Consider the following 19,988-nt stretch of genomic DNA (forward strand, 5'->3'; position numbering starts at 1 on the left):
AGCGGACATCTTTGTCCTCGATGGTGTGAAGCTTCTTGAGTGTTGTGGGAGCTGCATTCATCCAGGCAAGTGGGGAGTATTCCATCACACTCCTAACTTGTGCCTTGTAGATGGTGGACAGGCTTTGGGGAGTCACGAGGTGAGTTACTCACCACAGGATTCCTAGCCTCTGACCTGCTGTTGGAGTCACAGTATTTATATGACTAGTCCAGTTCAGTTTCTGGTCAATGGTAACTCCCAGGATGTTGATAGATGGGGATTCAGCAATGCCATTGAACATCAAGGGGCAATGGTTAGATTCTCTCTTGTTGGAGATGGTCATTGCCTGGCACTTGTGTGGCGCAAATGTTACTTGCCACTGGTCAGCTCAAGCATGGATATTGTCTATTGAAAGCGAGTAATATTACCATTTAAAATTAAACAAGGAATTGTTAATGGTAATATATGGATATTGAGTTGATCATATTGATGTGGCACTGAATACTTCCCTGAAATACATTTCTGAAAATTGCAAATCAAAAAAATAAAAACACGTTGTGCCAGAACCTGCTCAGAAAGGGTTTTTGATGATGTACAAATTTGTTAATGTGCCCTTCAGCTCAATTTTTATGTGCTTAACTTGCAGGAAGTGAGAGCTGATAACTGTGGCCAGGATGTGTATAACTCGCATGTTGCTGATTTTCTCTGCACGTTCTGATGCACGCTGAGAGTTGCAAATCTCCAGAACTGCCTGGTTGATATATGCTACTCCATGTTTGCTTGTCATCTTGATCTTTCACCTCCCTGTTATATTTAAGAACTTGCTGGATTCACACAGTAATTGCCCATTAAACTTGCCACAAATGTTAATCTGGTAATTAAGAGCATAAGTACCTATTTAAGAATGTGATAATTGTTAATGCAACACCAATCAACCTCTCAGACCCAGAAAGGGAACAATTTGAAATAGTCAGTCTCATTCTTGTATGTAGTAAATTGTTGTTAATAATCTCAAATTTAAAATTGTAACATTTTCTCTTAGCTTTTCTTTGTCTCCTCTTTCTGAATCCAATCTTTCTTTCTTTCTTGTTTTTCATTTGCCTGGTGTGATTCTAATACACTCCCATTCTTCATTATTCCTCTGTTTCCTTCCCAATCCTGAAATCTGATTGATTAAGGAGGTACGCTGTTGGTGCTGCCCTTATCTAAGGTCCCAGATGCTCCTTCATCTTCTACATGTCTTTATCAGCATGCACTTTCAGCAAGTTTTGGTGTAAAGATATTTTGAGCTGAAGGTTGCAAGATGAAATTGTGTTGGACTGCATTACAGCAACCTCAGGCCACTAAGTGGACTCAGCCTAACCTTAACTCTCCCACACACTATTTTTGCTGCATGGTAGTGGGGGTGTTTAAAATCGAGGCCAAATAAATCTTGGAGGTGGATGAAAAATAGGGTAATGAATGCTTGGTTCAATTGAAAAATTCAAAAAATAAATTAACTGATCCTGTTTAATCAGAAATCATTGTTGCTTTTTTATGGTGATTCACTATTTTACCCTCTATTTTAGCAGTGCTCTTGTCCGCCTTCGATGAACTATTGCAGTGATCCATGTTGAAGGAGAGAGGAGAAAAAGAGCACAGTGGCTTTCGGTTAATTGATCAGTGGTTATGATAACTGAGCAATTGGCATCTTTCTTTTCCTGTGGGAAAAGTGCCTGGCTGCTACTTGGCAACTCCAGTTCTGACAAAGGTCATTGACCTGAAATGTTAACTTTGTTTCTCTCTCCACGATAGCTACCAGACCTGCTGAGTATTTCCAGCATCTTCTGTTTTTGTTTCAGGTTTCCAGCATACTCAAAAATTTTGCTTTTGTGAAAACATCAAACATAATTTGAGACTAAATGTTTCCTCTACTTTTAGACACAGAAATAGACTGGAGAGCCTATATGGATGAGGTAGAAGGTGTGATTAATGGGACATATGATTACACCCAGCTGAAAGGGGACACAGGACCTCTCGTGTAAGTATAGGGCATGGGGTTCCTACAGATACAGCCATTTGTCTGATCAAACAACTTAAACTGCCTGCACCCACCAAGTGTGTTATTACAGTTTTTATTTTAGTGCACAAATGGAGGGAGACATTTTGCAAATTTTGATCATCTTGTCAGCAATTGCTATTATGTGCTACCTTTGGCTTTTTTACTGCTGTCTTGGAGATTACACTCAGGATTCCGCCCTTTTATCTTTGAAATTTCAAAACAGTGGCCTTGCTTTTTGTTATGTAAATGCAAGTTTTTTTTTGTTATTAGGGATGGAAACCTGTTGATTTTCCTGGTGATATTCCAGTATCATTTTTCTGACTCTTTCTATGCTCCTGGTAATTTTCAAAGTAAATTTGTAAGACAATTGCTCTTCTTATCCCAAGGAGACTAAGTCAGGCCAAGGTATGGTCCCATAAGCACCAATCGTCCATCATACCTTATACAATGGCCATTCTTTAATCGTGACTCGAAACCATCAGGGTGTCAGCTGGAAAAATGAACTGCAGCTATCTTTAAAGATGTAATTACCCAGTCTCTACATATGTAGTTTACCACAGGGACAATAAAGTGGTGAAGAGAGGAAAGTTCTGTTTCCCAGCTCCTGAAGAATGATGAGCCAATTTTAGTGAGCCATCTTTACATAGTTAAAATCAGCTAACTGTTTGTGATAGGAAGGGAGGTATTTTCATCAAATTGTTAGAACTATATTTGAATGCATTGTGTTTGTTACATGGTATTGCTAAAGATGCATATGGTTTTTAATATAAATGAATACAGAGCAACACACAGTCAATTGTGCAGTTGCCAGAATTAACGTGTAGGACACTAACACGCTGTGCTCTCCTCTCTCTGCACAGTTATCCAGCTGGGTTTGTTTATATCTTTATGATGCTGTACTACATCACAGATCATGGAGTGAACATCCACCTCGGACAGTACATGTTTGCCATCTTCTACCTCATTACCCTGCTGCTGGTCTTCAGGATTTACAATCATACAAAAAAGGTGAGTAGCATCCTGTAACTATGTAGAATGGAAATACACAATGGCCTGAATTTCATACTCCCCCGCTGGCAGGTTGTTAGGCTGTGGGGAAGCATGAAATAGTACAAATAGGCTTCCTGCTGGGTCCCTGCCCATCTGACCTCTCAGCGATTTAATGCTGGGGCAGGCGAGGCCTTGGACAGGTCTCCTGCCCTTCCCCAGTTGAGGCCCTTCAGTGGCCAATTATTGACCACTTAAGGGCCATTTCCCACCCAGCCTCAATTTTTAGGCTGGCAGGAGGATTTCCCGGATGTGGGGGAAGCCAGGAGATGAATGGGTTTAGGTCTCGGGTGGGGATGGGTGTTGGTGGTTGGGGGAGAGATGGCACCTCCATCAGAAGCCCCCTTCTAACTTCAGGCCCGCCCCCGCCCCCCTACTGAAGGTCTGGTGGTCACTGGACCTCCTGCCCCCAACTAGGCTCGCCCCCAACACCCCAATCTCTTGCTATCCAACCCTCCCCACCCCGGGACTCCAAAAACTCACCTTTCCATGTGCTTCTGGGACTTAGGTTCCTCATGAGCTTCCACTTCTGGCCACTGCAGCTTTTGTTGCTGCAGGGACTAGAAAGCTGCCGGCCAAAGGCGGGACTTCCTCCCCGTCCTGCCTGCAGCCAATTAACGCTCATTTGAGGGTAAAATGACAGCGGGGATGTGTTCCCCGTCAACTCTTCAAATGGCGAGAAGGAAAGCCCCACCATCCAAAATATCCCGGCCAATGTTTTTTTATACAAATATTTGACCAATTTAGCTTCTATGTTGTCATGCGCATGTATACTTTACAAAAGTAGGCATTTATAAAAATATGAGTGTATGTTTCTAAAAACCTTGGATTGAAAATGCGTGCACTTTTCAATGTTTATGGCAAAGAATGTAATGAAGATCAGAGTGCAATGCCCAAACCTAGTTGCCAGCTTGAATCTCAAAGATAATCTTTTAATCCTCATACCATTTGGTTACTATCTCAATACAAGTGTTTCCAAATACTGAAGATACCTGAGAAAGCATCATTCTCAAGCCTTTTTCATTGCAAGTGTTAAACAGCCACAAGGAGTGTTACAAGAGTGGCCAGGGACTTGTTTTTTGATTCCTTTTTTTTTCTTCTTTACCTTTTTGAGAAGTACATGAACTTCATGTCAACTTTCTGAGGTTGAGAACTCACTCAAAATATCAACCATCCATTCTTCAGCCTCCATTCACCAAACCATTTATACAGCTTATGATTTACTCAACCATACCATCACCTCACCCTTTGATTTCCTAGTCCCCAGTAAAACTATTACCCTCTTTCACCCTGGCCATTCCCCCAGGTTACAGAATTGAAAGGATATGGCAGACAACCGGTTTAGCCATTCACCGTCAGATCTGATTAGATCACTTAAACCGCTATTGAATCCTGCTCTCATCTGCTAAAGCTACTCAGTATTCCAGCATCATCCTGGAATGCAAAGATAACTTCCGGCTTCTTTACTGCAAATCATCATCTTAAACCCTTTTCCCTTCGGCCCTCACCTCCAACAATAAGTGCAAAGAGCACATGGAGTTCTTTGTCGCTAAATTGAAGCAATCCGATCAGCTACCTCAGCTGCATCTCTTCGTTCCGCTAGCCTACCTGGCTAAACTTCTTTTAACGTCACCATTACCCTAGCCCTGAACTTATATCTGTCTCTAGCTTCTCTCTTATCTCCCCTCATGCCCTCTCCTAGCTCATCTTGTCCAAGGAACCCATCCCCTGTCCCCTCGATCCTACCAAATTGCTAATATCCCACTACCCCTCCTGACCCCCATGTTAGCCAATATTGTAAATGGTTCCATCTCTTCAAGTGTTGTGCCTCTATCCTCTAAATCTGCTGTCATCACCCTTCTACTCAAAAATAAAACTTTTGACTCTCCATTCTTGACAACCAGCCTCCCTTTCCTCTCCAAAGTCCTTGAATGTTTTGCCACCTCCCAAATCAGTTCTTATTTTTCCTGGAACCCCATGTTTGAATCTCTCCAAACAGGTCTCTGCCTCATCACATTACTGAAATGGCTCTTATCAAAGTCACAAATGACATTGGTTGTGACTGTGCTAAACTTTCCCTCCTCGTCCCTCTTGACCTGTCTGCAGTCTTTGACACGGTTGACCACACCATGCTCCCCCAGAGCCTCTCCGCTGTGGTCCATCAAGGGCGACTGCTTTCACAAGGTTCCATTCTTATCTATCTAATCGTAGCCAAAGAATCATTTGCAATGTCTTCTCTTCCTGCTCCTGCATTGTTACTTATGGTGCCCCCAATGATCTATCCTTGGCCCTCTCCTATTTCTCATCTACATGCTGGCCCTTGATGACATCATCCAAAGGCACAGCATTAGTTTTCACATATATGCTGACGACACCCAACTCTACCCCACCACAACCTCTCTTGACTCCTCTATTGTTAAATTATCAGACTGTTTATCCACATCCAGTACTGGATGAGCAGAAATTTCCTCCAATTAAATATTGGAAAGACTGAGACCATTGTTTTCAGACCCCACTCCAAGCTCTGTTTCCTCTACCTGGCAACAGTCTGAGATTAAGCTAGTTCGTTCACAACCTGGGTATCACATTTGGTCCCAAGATGAGTTTCCAACCTCATGTTTGTATCATCACTAAAACTGCCTATTCTCACCTCAGTAACAGCGCCCAACTTCACTCCTGTCTCAGCTCATTTGCTACTAAAACCATAATCCATGTCATTGTTACCTCTAGACAATTCCTGTGTGCTCCTGGCTGGTCTACTCTACGTAAACTTAAGGTCATCCAAAACTCTGCTGTCCGTGTCTTAACTTGCAGTAAGTCCTGTTCCCCAATCACCCATGTTCTCGCTGACCTGCAATGGCTCCCGGTCAAGCAGTGTCTTGATTTTAAAATTCTTATTCTTGTTTTCAAATCCCTCCCTATCTCTGTAATCACCTCCATACCCACAGTCCTTTGCAATATCTGTGCTCCTCTAATTCTGGCTTCTTGTGCATTCCCTGTTATAATTGTTCCACCATGGGTGCCTTCAGTTGCCTTGGCCCCAAGCTCTGGGATTCCCTCCCTACAACTCTGCACCTCTCTACCTCACAGTCCACCTTTAAGACACTCTTTAAAACCTACCTACTTGATCAAGCCTTTAACCATCTGAACTTGGATCCCCTTATGTGGCTCAGTTTCATACTCCGTTTTACAATGCTCCTGTGAAGCACCTTGGAACACTTCATTACATTAAAAGATGCTATATAAATAAGAATAGTTGTTGTCATCTTGAAACTGCACCATTTAATTCAGTGGTATATATTCTGGCCTTTTGAACTCCAGGATTCAATGAGTACACCTTTGTCAATAATTCCAACTGTCCTCCGCTCCCTATCTTTACTGTCTTGCTGAGATTCTATTGAATCTGGTCTTCGACCATTGGTCATCTCTGAGCTCTCTGATCCTTCTCATTGCGTATCTGCAGCTCTGGAAGACTATGGAGGACATCACAGCTGCTGAACTTGAATTTGAACTCTCACTGCATCCACCCATACACAGTTCTGGTGGGTTGGACATGGCTCGGGGTGGGGGATGCTCTGGTTGTGTGTAGGGTCAATGTATAGCACTCAAAAATGAAAATCTTGACCTAATTCACTGGCTGTTGCAGCCAATTGATGTGCCCTACAATTGCCCTAGCTAAGTCAGCACAGTGTTAATATGGCCCATGTATTTACCTCTGAGCAGTTGACTTGCAAGTTGCATGGCATGAGGGACAGTCAAAGGATGAATCATTCCTAGGTTGATATTACACGCCACCTAGCAGGTGACTCAACAGTATATTTGGCGAAGGCCGCAGCAGGCCACCTGTTGTTTTCTCAGTTGGTGAATAGTGAATGGAATTTTATAGGTTATTTTGATAATCTCAGCTTTCCAATGTTTACTGGTGCTTTTTCTACTGATAAGGGGTGTTTGTAGTTCCATCGGGTGAATATTTCATTTGCAATGGATAGTGTTTGTCCTTCAAAACTAAAGTCAAATCCAAATAATTTCCAACATTTTTACGTTTTTTCCAGGTTCCACCATTCGTGTTTTTCTTCATGTGCTGTGCCTCCTATCGAATCCACTCTATCTTCATTCTTCGTCTCTTTAATGACCCTATTGCCATGATGATCCTATATGTGGCTGTGAATCTCTTTTTGAGCAATCACTGGTCACTAGGCTGCTGCTTCTTTAGGCAAGTACAGTAATAAGCAAGAATTTAGTTGGTGACATTATTCCATTGTGGAAATAGCAAAAACATGCAAGCATATCAAAAAGGACAGGAAAAGACTGGATTATCAATCAAGCCTTTTCCATCCTGACAAAGTGCAACCTAAATACACTCCTCCCTTCATCTCTTGCATTCATGAAATCTCCTGGGAGAGCCACAGTAAGTGGAAAATGTCTTGAGGCTAATTTAGAAACAAAATCTAGGAAATTCCAAAGACATTGGCGAAAAACAATCCTTATTAACCTACCAACTTTTGAGTTCCACTTTCAGGAATTCATGCAGATACCGACAGTAAACCTACTCATACACTGCAACATGTTCCAGCCATTAACAACTTTCTGCAAAGAAGCACCTCCTGCTTAATTCTATGCTTTCAGAACTTGGAATGATGGCCCTAATCCTTCCCTCTCTATCTAGTTTGAATAACCTGCCATTTGGATTGAATTTAATCCCTTCCTTAGTTTAAAGTTCCCAGTTGTATCCCCTTGAAGTCTATCGTTCTCCAAAGTAAAAAGTGCCAGTTCTCTCTGCCTTTTCCAATAACTTAAGCTAGATACCTTTGAATGGCCCTCCTCTGTTAATTTTGCAAGGTGTCAATATTCCCCACTCTGCACAAAGCAAGGTCCCACAACAGCAATGAAATGAATAACTAGTTAATCTGTTTTGATTCATGGATCAGTTTGGGCCCCGGCAGCAAGAGATTTCCTCTTTTGCAAAAGTGCCATGGGATCTTTTATGTTCACCTGGCAGGATTGCTGACCATTCCAACAAAAGGTCACTAACCTGAAACATTGGCCAGAATTTTACGTTCGGTATGCGAACGCGCGCCCAACACGCACAAACGTAATATGACGCGCGAGGACATCGGGCATGCTTCCCGACATCATCGCACACTCACGCAATATTTCGTTCGGTGGGCACATGCTGGAGTCAGCTGCACACCTACCGATAATTGAAAGGCCTATTAAGGCCATTAACGAGCTAATTAACTTGACATTTACGCTGCCCGTCCAACATAACAGTTGGCGGGCAGGTGAAAAGGCCAAGCAGCCTTTACATTTTTTTAGGAAACCTCATCCACGAGCAGGTTGAGGTTTCCTAAAGCTAATATAAATTAAATAAAAACTGTATTTTGAAATTAAAAACTTGTCTCATCTCATGTGACATGTTTCATTAAATTTTCATTGTATTTATTAATTTTTTTTAGAAAGCACTTCAGTCTTCCTGAGGCAGCTTCGTGCCTCAGGAAGATTGAAGCGTTCTTTTGCATGCAAGGCCCAGCTCTCCCTCCTCCCCCCGCCCACACAGGTAGCGCTCAGCACTGCGGCTTGCGATCCACGCAAGTTGGGCCATAATTGGCCCGCGTGAAATGGCAGTGCGGAGCCGATCGCGGGCAGTAGTTGGCTCCCTGACCGTTCCCGCCAAAGCCCACCTGATGAGGGAAAAATTCTGGCCATTAAATCTGTTTCTCTCTCCACAGATGTTGCCTGACCTGCTGAGCACTTCTGGTTATATTAGAGGAAATTGGGTTCCTTAAGTTATTGTTACATCTGAAACATAGCTCCTCAAACAATGCAGCGTTCCCCCAGGAACAAATTGTCAGTATCAGCCTAGATTATGCACTCTTGCAGGGACTTGAAACAGCAATATTTTGACTCTGAGCCAAGAGTACTATGACTATGTTAAACTCGTACTTACAATGTGTGCTGTGTGTTGCAACACTGCCCTGACATCTCTCTCCATGAGGATGCAAGGCTATTCTTTACAGGTTCTGTTTGATGAGGTGGCACCATCTTGTTACTTCTGGAACTGCAGTTAAGGCTTAGCTGGCAAATGTCCTCTTTGAGGGGCTATTTAGGCTCATAGGATTATTGATTTGTTTGCAGTAGGCACATGTCCAGAGCGTAAAACCGCAGGAATTTGACAAATGTTGAAACTGAGTAGTTCCACGTAGCAATCAGAATAAACCATGGTGAAAATAAATACAAAGAGAACATAGATGCAACAGAGAAAATGCTGTTGAGATTTAGGGTGACAAATTGACTGCATTATGTCAGACCATAATGTGAGCTGACATTGGAGTGATTGAATTGTCACAATGATTTAATATTCTTTTTCCATGTCAAAAGAGAAATAGGTCTGTTTCTGAATTTAGATGTAGTTAAATATACGTATTTATGAATAAACCTTACATAGCATATATAAGACAAAAAATGAAAAATAAACACAGTTCACTATAACCACTTTGTCAATAAATAAACCAGTGGAAATGAAAAACAGGTGGGCTTTATAACAGGCAATAAATCCACTCTACCCATGTGGTGAAAGTAAATGTTACTGCCCACCCTTATATTTTATTTTACAAAGCAACCTTTAGTTTATATTGTGTTAGACCAAAGTAATTAAATTTTATCTTGTTTGTTCCCTGGGCAGTTTAGCTGTTTCGGTAAAGATGAACATTTTACTCTTCGCTCCAGGACTACTGTTCCTTCTAATCTCTGAGTTTGGATTGGTGCGGACTATCCCAAAGCTTGGCATCTGTGCTATGTTACAGGTACGTAACAACTCAGATCTGTAGTTCCTCTGATTTGGAATGGCTGTAAAATGTGAAAATTGTATTAGGTGTAAATTCTCACATCCAATTCACTATTGTTTCTATAGATCACCAGATAAACATTTATGATGATAACCATTCAGCCTGTCTGAGCTCTTCCTACTAAAATGACTTAATAATTCCCTTCCCAACGATCACAGCATCTGTTTATTTGTTAAATAATTTTAGCATTTTTTAAATTTATTGCCCTTCCATAATTGCCCTTGGAAAGGTGGTGGTGAGCCTCCTTCTTGAACCTGCAGTTCATGTGATGTCAGTATAGTCACTAGTGTCAGGGAGGGAGTTCCAGGATTTTGAGCTAGCAGCAGTGAAGGAGATGCAATATATTTACTAGTCAGGATGGTTTGTGACTTGGAGGGTAACTTGCAGGTGGTGGTGATCGCTGGCAATGTCCATCTCTAACAAGAGAGAATCAAACGATCTCCCCTTGGTACTCAGCGGCATTACCATCGCTGAATTCCCCACCATCGGTATCCTGGGGGTAACCGTTGACCAAAGATTTAACTGGATCAGCCATATAAATACTATGGCGACAGGTGCAGGTGAGTGGCTGTGAATTCTGCAGCAAGTAACTCGCCTCCTGCAGCTGCTGTCGTTGTTCTTCTAGGTGGTACAGGTGCTGTCGAAGGAGCCTTGGCGAATTGTTGTATTGCAACACGTAATGGGTACACACTACTACCACTATGCACTAGTGATGAAGGAAGTGATGTTTAAGATGGCAATGGGGTGCTCATCAAGCAGGCAGACTGCCTGTCCTGGGTGGTGTCAAGCTTCCTGAGTGTTGTTCAAGATGCACTCATCCAGGCAAATAGAGAGTATTCCATCACTCCTGACTTGTGTCTTATAGATGGTAGACAGGCTATGGGGAGTTAGGTGAATTTCCTACCTCTGATCTGCTGTTGTAGCCACAGTACTTCTGTGACTGGTCCAGTCAAGTTTTTGGTCAATAGCAATCTTTTTTTTTATTCATTGGATGTGGTGTTATTAGGGGGGCATTTTAAGACTCAACCACATTGCTGGAATCACATGTAGGCCAGACCAGGTAAGGACAGCAGATTTCCTTCCCTAAAGGGCATTAGTGAACCAGATGGTTTTACAGCAATCAACAATGGTTTCATAGTCATCATTAGACTTTTAATTCCAGATTTTTATTGAATTCAAATTCCACCAACTGCCGTGATGGGATTCAAACCCAGGTCCCCAGAGCATTACCCTGGGTCTCTGGATCACTAGTCCCCCCAACCCCGGATGGTGATGGTGGGGGATTCAGCAATGGTAATGCCATTGAATGTCAAGGGTGGGGGGGTAATGGTTGGATTCTCTCTTGTTGGAAATGGCCATTGCCTGGCACTTCTGTGGTGTGAATGATACTTGCATCTGCACTATCCATTTTATGTACATATTACTCTTTGTCTTTTGTTATTTCAAATCTATGACCCTTTGCTCTACACTGTTTAGTTTGAAGTAGTATTCTTAATCTATTTTCTATACTTTTCATTATTTTATATATCCTAGTATGCTCTGACCAGAATACTATATACTTTGAACATGACTTTCTACTTGGCGAATACTCAAGTATTCTCAATTTATATTTGACCCCTAATTAAAATAAGTTTTCCTTTTACACCATCCCCTTTGTATCTCTTCTAAGAGCAAATATCTCTTCATTTCTATATTTCTTCATATTCTGTGTGGGTGCTCTGTAACATACTCCTAATGGTAGCTTTATTGGAACCATGCATACTCATTTCTGTGCCATTTCTAATCGGAAATTTGCTGAATATCTTACCAATGCTTTTCACTGATGCAAACCTCTCTTGAGGAAAACTGTTAAATGCTAGTAAACAGAGTCTATCATTAATGTTATTTAGTCATGTTTGTATGGAAGCTGGTTTTCTATCAACAATTGTCTCAATCTGCTTTATTAAAGGCTGAAGAGTATTGTTGTTGGCAATGATAGATCAGATTAAGTGCAATTCTCCTGCTAAATTACCGTGACAGTAGCTTTCAAATCAAAAATTCTTTGTTTTCTGGCCCCCTTCAGGCTTTTGTATTACCCTCGCACTCTGGAAGAGATTGTCAACTTGCCACCCGGCATAAAACTAATGTTGCAGAACAACCTCCTGTAATAGAAACCATAGAAACTGCCCAATTTTTCTTTCCATTGAAACTGTGCCATACAGTTTTATGCCTGGATAGCAAGTTGAAAATCTGTGCTCAGTCCTATTGTTATACATGGTATCAAAAACTTTAAAGCTATATCAGGAGGGCATCCTGGAAATAGATTAATTTTCATCTCCACGCATCTTTTGATTATTTAAATTGGCTCCTGTTATTTGATAGTGCAGCTAGAGACGTGCTGTACAAGGAGTGCTTTGTGTAATTGCTTTGCCCTGATCATGTCCATTGTTTAATTTGCGTGAATATTTTATTTAATTAGGTAAGAGCTTAATGCAGGTTTTGTGGATGTCGATATGTTTTTTTAAGGTCAAACAATATTAATCTACAAATTAAGTAAAGGATGATTATATTTATTTTAAATATAATTAACCCTGCTCCCCATCTCCAGAAACTAACTTAATTAGCCAAGGTTATTAGTCTTCGCAATTTCTATCAACCACGTCTATGGTGTTGTAACATACAGCAATATTCCCATTGCCACTGTCGCCAACAATAGAAAGGTGATCAACTCTGCATTTCTGACTGGCCAGGATCTGAACGTTCATGGATCCAGAAACTGTCTTTGAAAGTAGGAGCAAATATATGCTTTTATATTTTTGGCACACCAGATATTACAGAGGTGGGAAAACAATATCTTCAATTGCTATGTATGTGTAATTTGCCTACGTGTTAATGTGTTGGAGTCAAATTTTGGATTTACTTAATCCTATTCACTTCTGTATTTTCAGCCAATACATATTCTCATTGCCCTAGTACAAACCTAAAGACCAGAAATACAATTCATTGTTTATGTTTTAATATATTCTTACATTATAATATATGCTTCCACCAATTACCTAGTAGAACAGTGTCTAAATGGCAAAAACAAATGTGTTTAGAGTACTGGATTTTACTTATACCAGCAGGGGAAAGTACATTAATCTATTTGTCAATCCGTAATCTTTTATCACTTGCACTCTTCGTAAAGTGTACATTATCTTATAAAGAACAACTATTTATGTAACATTAAGTGGGACAACTATTTTCAGTACACCCTTTCCATAGACATTGCCCTAAAATATTTGACAAATAGAATCCCATATCCACTGCTTCCACAAGAGTCAGTGTTTCTGCAGCTGAAATACTTTTAATAATTCTTATTATTTTCTCAGCTTCCCATTTTCACCCATCAAAAATATTATGAAAGCATCTGCACTCAAATGCTCATCAGGAAGATCAGCATGTGAAGCATCACTAAAATTACTAATTTCATGTTCTTCGGGTCACCCATGGATGGAAACTAAGTACGCATTTCTCCAGATTTAATTTTTGTAAAGTTTACTTTGCCGTTTAAAACATCTTTGACTTTAGGGTGTTTCACCACAGTTCTTAATTCCAGTACAACAAAACTAGCATGTGGTCTTGTCTGAGGGCATAACCGATTTCAGCTGACCAAACAAGCTCCACAACTGCTCTGTCTCTTCTTTAGATGTAACATCATCTTTCTGTGACCTAGCACAATTAGCCAGAATGGGAAGAATACCCTCCAAATAGTATTGCTGATTTAAAGTTATTCCAGATCTATTCTACTCAATGGGTGGAATTTTCCCAGAATTGCACTAAGTGAGGTAGTGGGCGGGTAAAATGGAGTCCTACCCGCCAACGAAAATGGCAGTTTTTCATGCCATATCTTCCCAAGCCCACCTTATTATTTATTCATTCCCAGGAAACACGTAGTTTCCATGGCAGGTGGGCTCTCATTGGCCCGCTAGCCATCACCCTGCTGTTCCATCACGCCGGCTGTCATCTTTAAAAGGCAGCTGCCAGCAAAGCGCTCATCACCACCAGCTCACCACCATGGCTGGGAGACATGATCAGCAAAGGAGAAAAGACTGCAGGCCCCCACTTCAACTACGGGTCCCTCCAGTGACTGCTGGATGCCGTGGAGGCCCAACGGGATGTGCTGTACCCCCGCTCTGGCCGCAGGATGGGCAGTAAGTTATCAACCTGGCTTGGGAGGCGGTGGCAGTGGTGGTCAGCACAAGCGCCCTGCAGAGGAGGACAGCCACCCAGTGCCACAAAAGGATAAATGATCTCCTCTGTTCCGCCAGGGTAAGTCATTCTTTTCATCACTCCCAATTCTCTCACTCACAAACCCATCACACACCCACAGGGCCCTCACTCATTACCAGTGCGAGGGACATCACTGTTCATTCTTTCATAAACACACCGTCATTGTCCTCATCCTGCCTATGGCACCAGTCATCACATTCACAGGCTAGGCATACTTATCATCTGACCCAGCAGGCGCCCTGATACACTTTCCCCACCTCTATCCATGCAGGACAAATTGGCATACAACACAAGGGAAAGGTCGCAGACTGGTGGAGGGATGCCAGAGATCAAAGTTCTGACAGAATTCAAAAACACAGCCATCCAGCTGGCTGACGATGACCAGGACCAGTCCTGTGCTGACGGTGAGGTCGACGCTGCTCTACCAAGTGAGGATCCAGCAGTGCATGTCGTGAGTAATGTGTCCTCTTTCACAGGCCACTGCCATGCACTAATTAACTCCCCTTACTTATGCAGGCACATCTGCCATACAACCGACAGAGTCTATGACCCAGGGCCTCCAATTAAGCCCCAAAGAAACCTCTGAAGAGGAATCTGAAGGCACCCTCCCAGAAGTCCTGTCACAGCGCTCACCCACACCCTCCACCAGTGCAGAGACACACACCTCAGTGGGATCTTTCTTTAGAGTAGCCTCGGGATCACAATCTGGTTCACACTTTCTGATCCACAGCAGGCGGAGGCAGGGACTTCCCAGGTCCCCAGCACTCAGAGGACTGCTGGAGGCCAGAAATTTGCTGAGTCCCGAGTCAGATGACGAGCCTCTGGACTTGGGCATGCCACAGTTGCTGGAGCTGCAAAGACAAGCTAGGGAACATCAGGAAGGGATGTCCGCTGCACTCCTCAGATTGCAAGGCATGATGGAGGAGTCCAGCCATCTTCAGGCTGAGGCAATAGCACCAGCGTTGCAACACATCAAGGTCAATACTGGTAGGATGGCAGCCACCATGGAGTCCTTGGTCCAGGATGTCACTCCTGCACTGCAGTGCAGGCTTAACTCCATCGCTTATGCCATAATTGGCTTCCAACCGTGTGTGTACGCGAGAGGGGTGCTAGGCAGCTCGATCTCATTCCAGCCACCCTTTCCACTCAGAGTCAGCTAGGCACCCATAGGGAGGAACTTCAGCAGGTGCGCGCTCCGGAGCCATCCACCCAGGTGACTCTGGGAGTGACCGGCCCATCTGACTCCCCTCTTCCTGTGACCTCCACAGCTCCAGCTTCTCAGGCCGAGGAGGGTGCCACTGCCACACAGCAGGACCTCAAAAGCAGGCTGGGTCCCACCAACTTTCAGCCCACCAGTCATCACAGACAGGGCGTCACAGTCAGCAGGCTGCCTCCACCTCTGCTCTGGATGTTCGGGGAATACCAACATAGTGGCAGGGTGAGGAAAGTTAGGTAAAAGTAGTTGCACAGCCTGGGCATGGGTGTTGATCGCTTGTACATACTGTTCACTATAGACAATAAACTCCTAAGAATGTCTACCTGCCTGTGGCTCCTTGTTCTGATGAGCAGTGTTCTTGTCACACAGATGTGAAACCTTTCTGTACAAGATAAAAGGCAGGTGTCCTAGTTGAGGACCTCTTCCCTGTGCCCTCTGCAGCCTTCAGACCACAGTGCTGGTCCCTGGAAACATTACTGATACCTTCACCTCAGTGGTGCTGGATTTGCTGTCAGCATATAGTGGGGCAAATTCTCTGTGTGCTCTCAGCATCTTTAAGGTGGGGTTGGCCCCCATCACACCAGCATCTGCGACCAGTGATGCTGTGCACCAGTTCCTGAAAGGCTGAGGTGCTGAAAGCGGACACAGCATCAGACGTGTCTAAAATTTCATGGCTGCCTCTCTGAGATGTCCCTGATGTGGGAGCGCAAGCGAGCTGCCCACAGTCAGACAGAAGTCAGATATTCACAAAGGCTATGTGAAGATCTATGGAGTGTCCTCACTGCACGTCGTCATCGTCCTCCTGCCGTCAATTGACTTTTAGGGCCTCCGCTGTATCTCCATGACAGGAGCATTCTCACAGAGGGTATTGTCGCTGCCATAAGCCAGACTGGAGCCAAGCATTCCAATTGCGATGTGAGGATCTATGGGGACATCTCACTGCCTGTCGTCATCATCCTCCACATATCTGGCAGCCAAGAGGGCCTCTCAAATAAGCCTGCCTCATCTAGCCAGTGCGAGGGCCTCATCCCCATCATCGTCACCACCGAGGGCTCCCTTCCGGTTATCCTCGTCGCGTCCTCCTCATAAGAGGAGGCGTGCAGCTTCTCCATCTTCTCCTCAGCTAGCTCCTCTCCACGTTGCAGCGCCAGGTTGTAAAGGGCACAGCAGATGACGACGTTGCATGACACCCACTGTGGACTGTACTGCAGGGCTCCACCAGACTGTTCCAGGCACCGGAACCGCATCTTCAGCATCCTGATGGTCTGCTCCACCAAGTTGTGAGCTGCTTCATGAGCCTCATTATAGCATCGCTCTGCTGCAGCCTGAGGCTGCCACACGGGTGTCATCAGCCACGGCCTCTGCGGGTAGCCCTTGTCCCCAAGGAGCCAACCCTGCAGCCTCTGTGGACCCTGGAAGACTGCAGGGATCTCCGAGCGACTCAGGATGTAGACGTCGTGCACATTCCCTGGAAACCGTGCATACACATGCAGGATGCATTTCTGGTGGTCACATACCGGCTGCACGTTCACCAAGTGGAAGCCCTTGCGGTTGATGAAGTCCACCGAGTGTAGTGACAGAGACCTGAGCGCCACATGAGTGCAGTCAATTGCACCCTGTACCTGTGGGAATCCCAATATCGGGGTGAATCCAATGGTCCTTGCATCCTGGCTGTCCTGGTCCCAGGTGAAATGCACAAAGTTGTGTGCTATGGGAGAAGTTGGCATCCAGGACCTCATGGATGCATTTGTGGGTGGCGGATTGTGAAATCTCATAGGGGTCACCTGTGGAGCTCTGAAAGGAGCCACTGGCATAGAAATTGAGCGCCGCAGTCACTTTCACAACCACTGGCAGTGGATGCCCTCCATGTCCTCTTGGCGCCACGTCCTGCAGTAAGTGGCAGATGTGAGCCACCAGGTCCCTAGACATGCACAGTCGGCGGTGATACCGGTTCTTGGTCATCTGCAGGAATGGCAGGCAGCATCTGTAGACCCTGGGTATCACTAGGTGCTGACCAGACATGGCTCGCTGTCACTCCTGGGCAGCACGTGCAGGAGCCCCTGCTGCCCCTCCTTCATGAGCACCCAGGAGCCTCAGTTGTTCTCTCCTCAGTCTTCTATGGCCTCTGTAGGCGATCAGACCTACAACTAGGTCACCAGGATCCATGATCCTGACGTGGTCCTCCTGCAGCCTGAAAAAGAGAAAGACATGGTTATCAAGGCTGTACTTAGCACCTTTCCTGGCCTTGTGTGACCGCCTCTTAACGCTTCCCAGAGAGTGCTAGTCACCCCTCGATGGCCACAGATGAGTGCGCTGCATGGCTGCCCTGTCAGCTTGCGACAAGGGAGACACTGGTCCAAACCGGGATGCTGAGATTTTGAGAGGCTGTGAGCCCCTCCAGTAGTGACTGCTATATGGCCAGCATTGGCGAGGAGATTGTACAATGTGTGCAGTCCAACTGTTCCGCAGTCCAATGAAGTGGTGACGGACTCGAAGTCCGTGCCGGGGTTTTGGGGCTAAGGTATGGAGCACTTAGTGGTCATTTGTTGCCTCTGCGTTGCTTGCATGGGCAGGCAGGTTAGGAGCCTGACCCCAATCATATCACTGTGGCTGCGCCTGATCTGTCGGTCAGTTTATACAGGTGTCCTTAATGTGTGGCCACTTCCCTCGCTTACCCTGCCCCCCACCTCAATTGCCTGTGCGTGGGATGCAGCACCAAGACAACATGACCCCTGCCCCCCCCCACTGGCAACGGTCACTTCCGAGGCTGGCCAGCACTTGCCCCCAGACGCATACCGGCACCCCTTCACCTCCCACCCTCAGCAGTCATCTCCGAAGCTGGCCAGCACTTGCCCCCAGATACCCCCCCCCCCCCCCCCCCCTCCCCCCCCCCCCCCCCTCCCCCCACCCCCCCACCAGCAGCTCAGCAGTTGCCTCCGGAGCCAGGCATCAGCCCCCCCCCCCCCACCCAAGATACCCCTGAGGCCTGTAAACAGCAGGCAAGCTGTGGAGAACGCTGCTGCTCATTCACCTTAGTTCCACCAAAGTGAGTGCACGATATGGCAGGGTTCCAAGAACCTGGTGGGCTGGCCTTTTAATTGTATGCTGCTGAATTACAATTAGCTCCCCGCCAACTGATGGCAGGAAATGCGGCCAGCCATTGGTGGGCTGAGCGGAGGATTGCAACCTGCCTTCACGCAGTTGTGAAGCAAGTCGCACCATGTTTTCCACGCATGTCACCTATCACGTCCGTCGCCAGCAGGCTCGGAAAATTCTGCCCAATATCTAAAGCAATAACTAATTCAGTAATCCTGATTTGAGTAAACTGCTGATCCACTGTCTTTCCAAAAATAATTGTCTCATTGTGCTTCATGTTCAGTTTCATTTGTGCTTTTTTATGAAGACTTATTCAACAGCAACAGTATCTCACGAGAGACTACGTCAGTACTGATAAAGTGGCTTACTCCAGCTATTGTGCATGGAACTGCCATTCTTTTCAGTTACCTCAATATGTTTTCATTGGTTGGGGTTCCAGTAATGAATACAGGCGGCTTTGTCTATTCTCAATATGCCTTGAGGTACTGTACAGCTGCTTGAGTCATTTGTTAGATTGTCAAGTCTTCTACAGAGGCTTAATGGTTAATTTTTTTTCATTGCCACACATGTCATCTTAGATCTAACTTGGTGCTAAACAAAGCATATTTTCCTGCTCCCAAGCCATGAACTGGTCATTAAGACAACTCAGTTCACATTTGAGTCCTTACTAGACAAACAGCTGGTAACAGAAACTTGTAGGCAAAGTGCAGAGATACTTGACTCCCACATTATTACATCATCACTATACCTTTAACCACTATATGTGCACCCACTATATCCCATAGAACATTAATTCATTGTTTGGAGCTTCCAGATAGACAACTGATGGACTTCTTTCTCATGTGCTGGTCTGACACTGTAAGGTGGATCTGCGTCAAAAAAGGAGAGATAGGGTGGGAGGGCTTCTAATATTGTATTTGTGAGGCTACACAAAAGTGGGAACCTGCCCTGTACCATGTAGAATTTCAGTATACTGTTTGAAATGTTGAGGCAAGTTCATTACAGCCCTAGTAATTTATGTTCATTTTGAAATGTAAGGCAGTGATATTGGTGCTGGCTTAACTGGATATTAAACTTTGCAATTCTCAATCTCATTGTTTATAAGCTGCTAAATAAACCTTTAAATCACTGTTCAAAGGTGACTCACTGCCTAGCTGATCTTTGAGCACAAACAATTCATTGCTGCTTAAATCCGTTTATCTGGAAAAAGAACAGGTGGACAGATGTTAATCAAGTTTATGGGTATACTGAAACTGTCTTTACACAAAGCAGTTTCTCCAACTGTGAATTAAATACTTTACATTTGAATTATTTCATTGTACCTCTGGTATACTGAAAAATTATATGTGCACTACTTCCTAACTGCTGCAAAGCTACTTTTTAATATTTGAGTGTTCATAAGTTCCAAAAGTGGTGGTAAATCAGCCTTCACATAGGTTGGAGATCTAATTGTTGAGAGGACCAATGAAAGATTGATCACACTCTTGGGTTGCAATATTTCTGAGGTCCACTG

The 19,988-nt window shown here is 44.4% G+C and overlaps 1 protein-coding gene across 1 annotated transcript in view; it reads left to right on the plus strand.

Annotated features, from left to right (window-relative positions):
• Positions 1-19,988, plus strand: part of alg3 (ALG3 alpha-1,3- mannosyltransferase) — a 34,770-nt gene that overhangs the window by 1,756 nt on the left and 13,026 nt on the right. The window contains exons 2-5 of the mRNA XM_041183006.1: positions 1,900-1,999; positions 2,881-3,028; positions 7,120-7,280; positions 9,750-9,870. Coding sequence (XP_041038940.1) covers positions 1,900-1,999; positions 2,881-3,028; positions 7,120-7,280; positions 9,750-9,870 — 530 coding nt within the window. The remainder of the gene's footprint in view (positions 1-1,899; positions 2,000-2,880; positions 3,029-7,119; positions 7,281-9,749; positions 9,871-19,988) is intronic.

Source organism: Carcharodon carcharias, chromosome 2 (genome assembly GCF_017639515.1).
Source record: "Carcharodon carcharias isolate sCarCar2 chromosome 2, sCarCar2.pri, whole genome shotgun sequence".
Lineage (NCBI taxonomy): Eukaryota > Metazoa > Chordata > Chondrichthyes > Lamniformes > Lamnidae > Carcharodon > Carcharodon carcharias.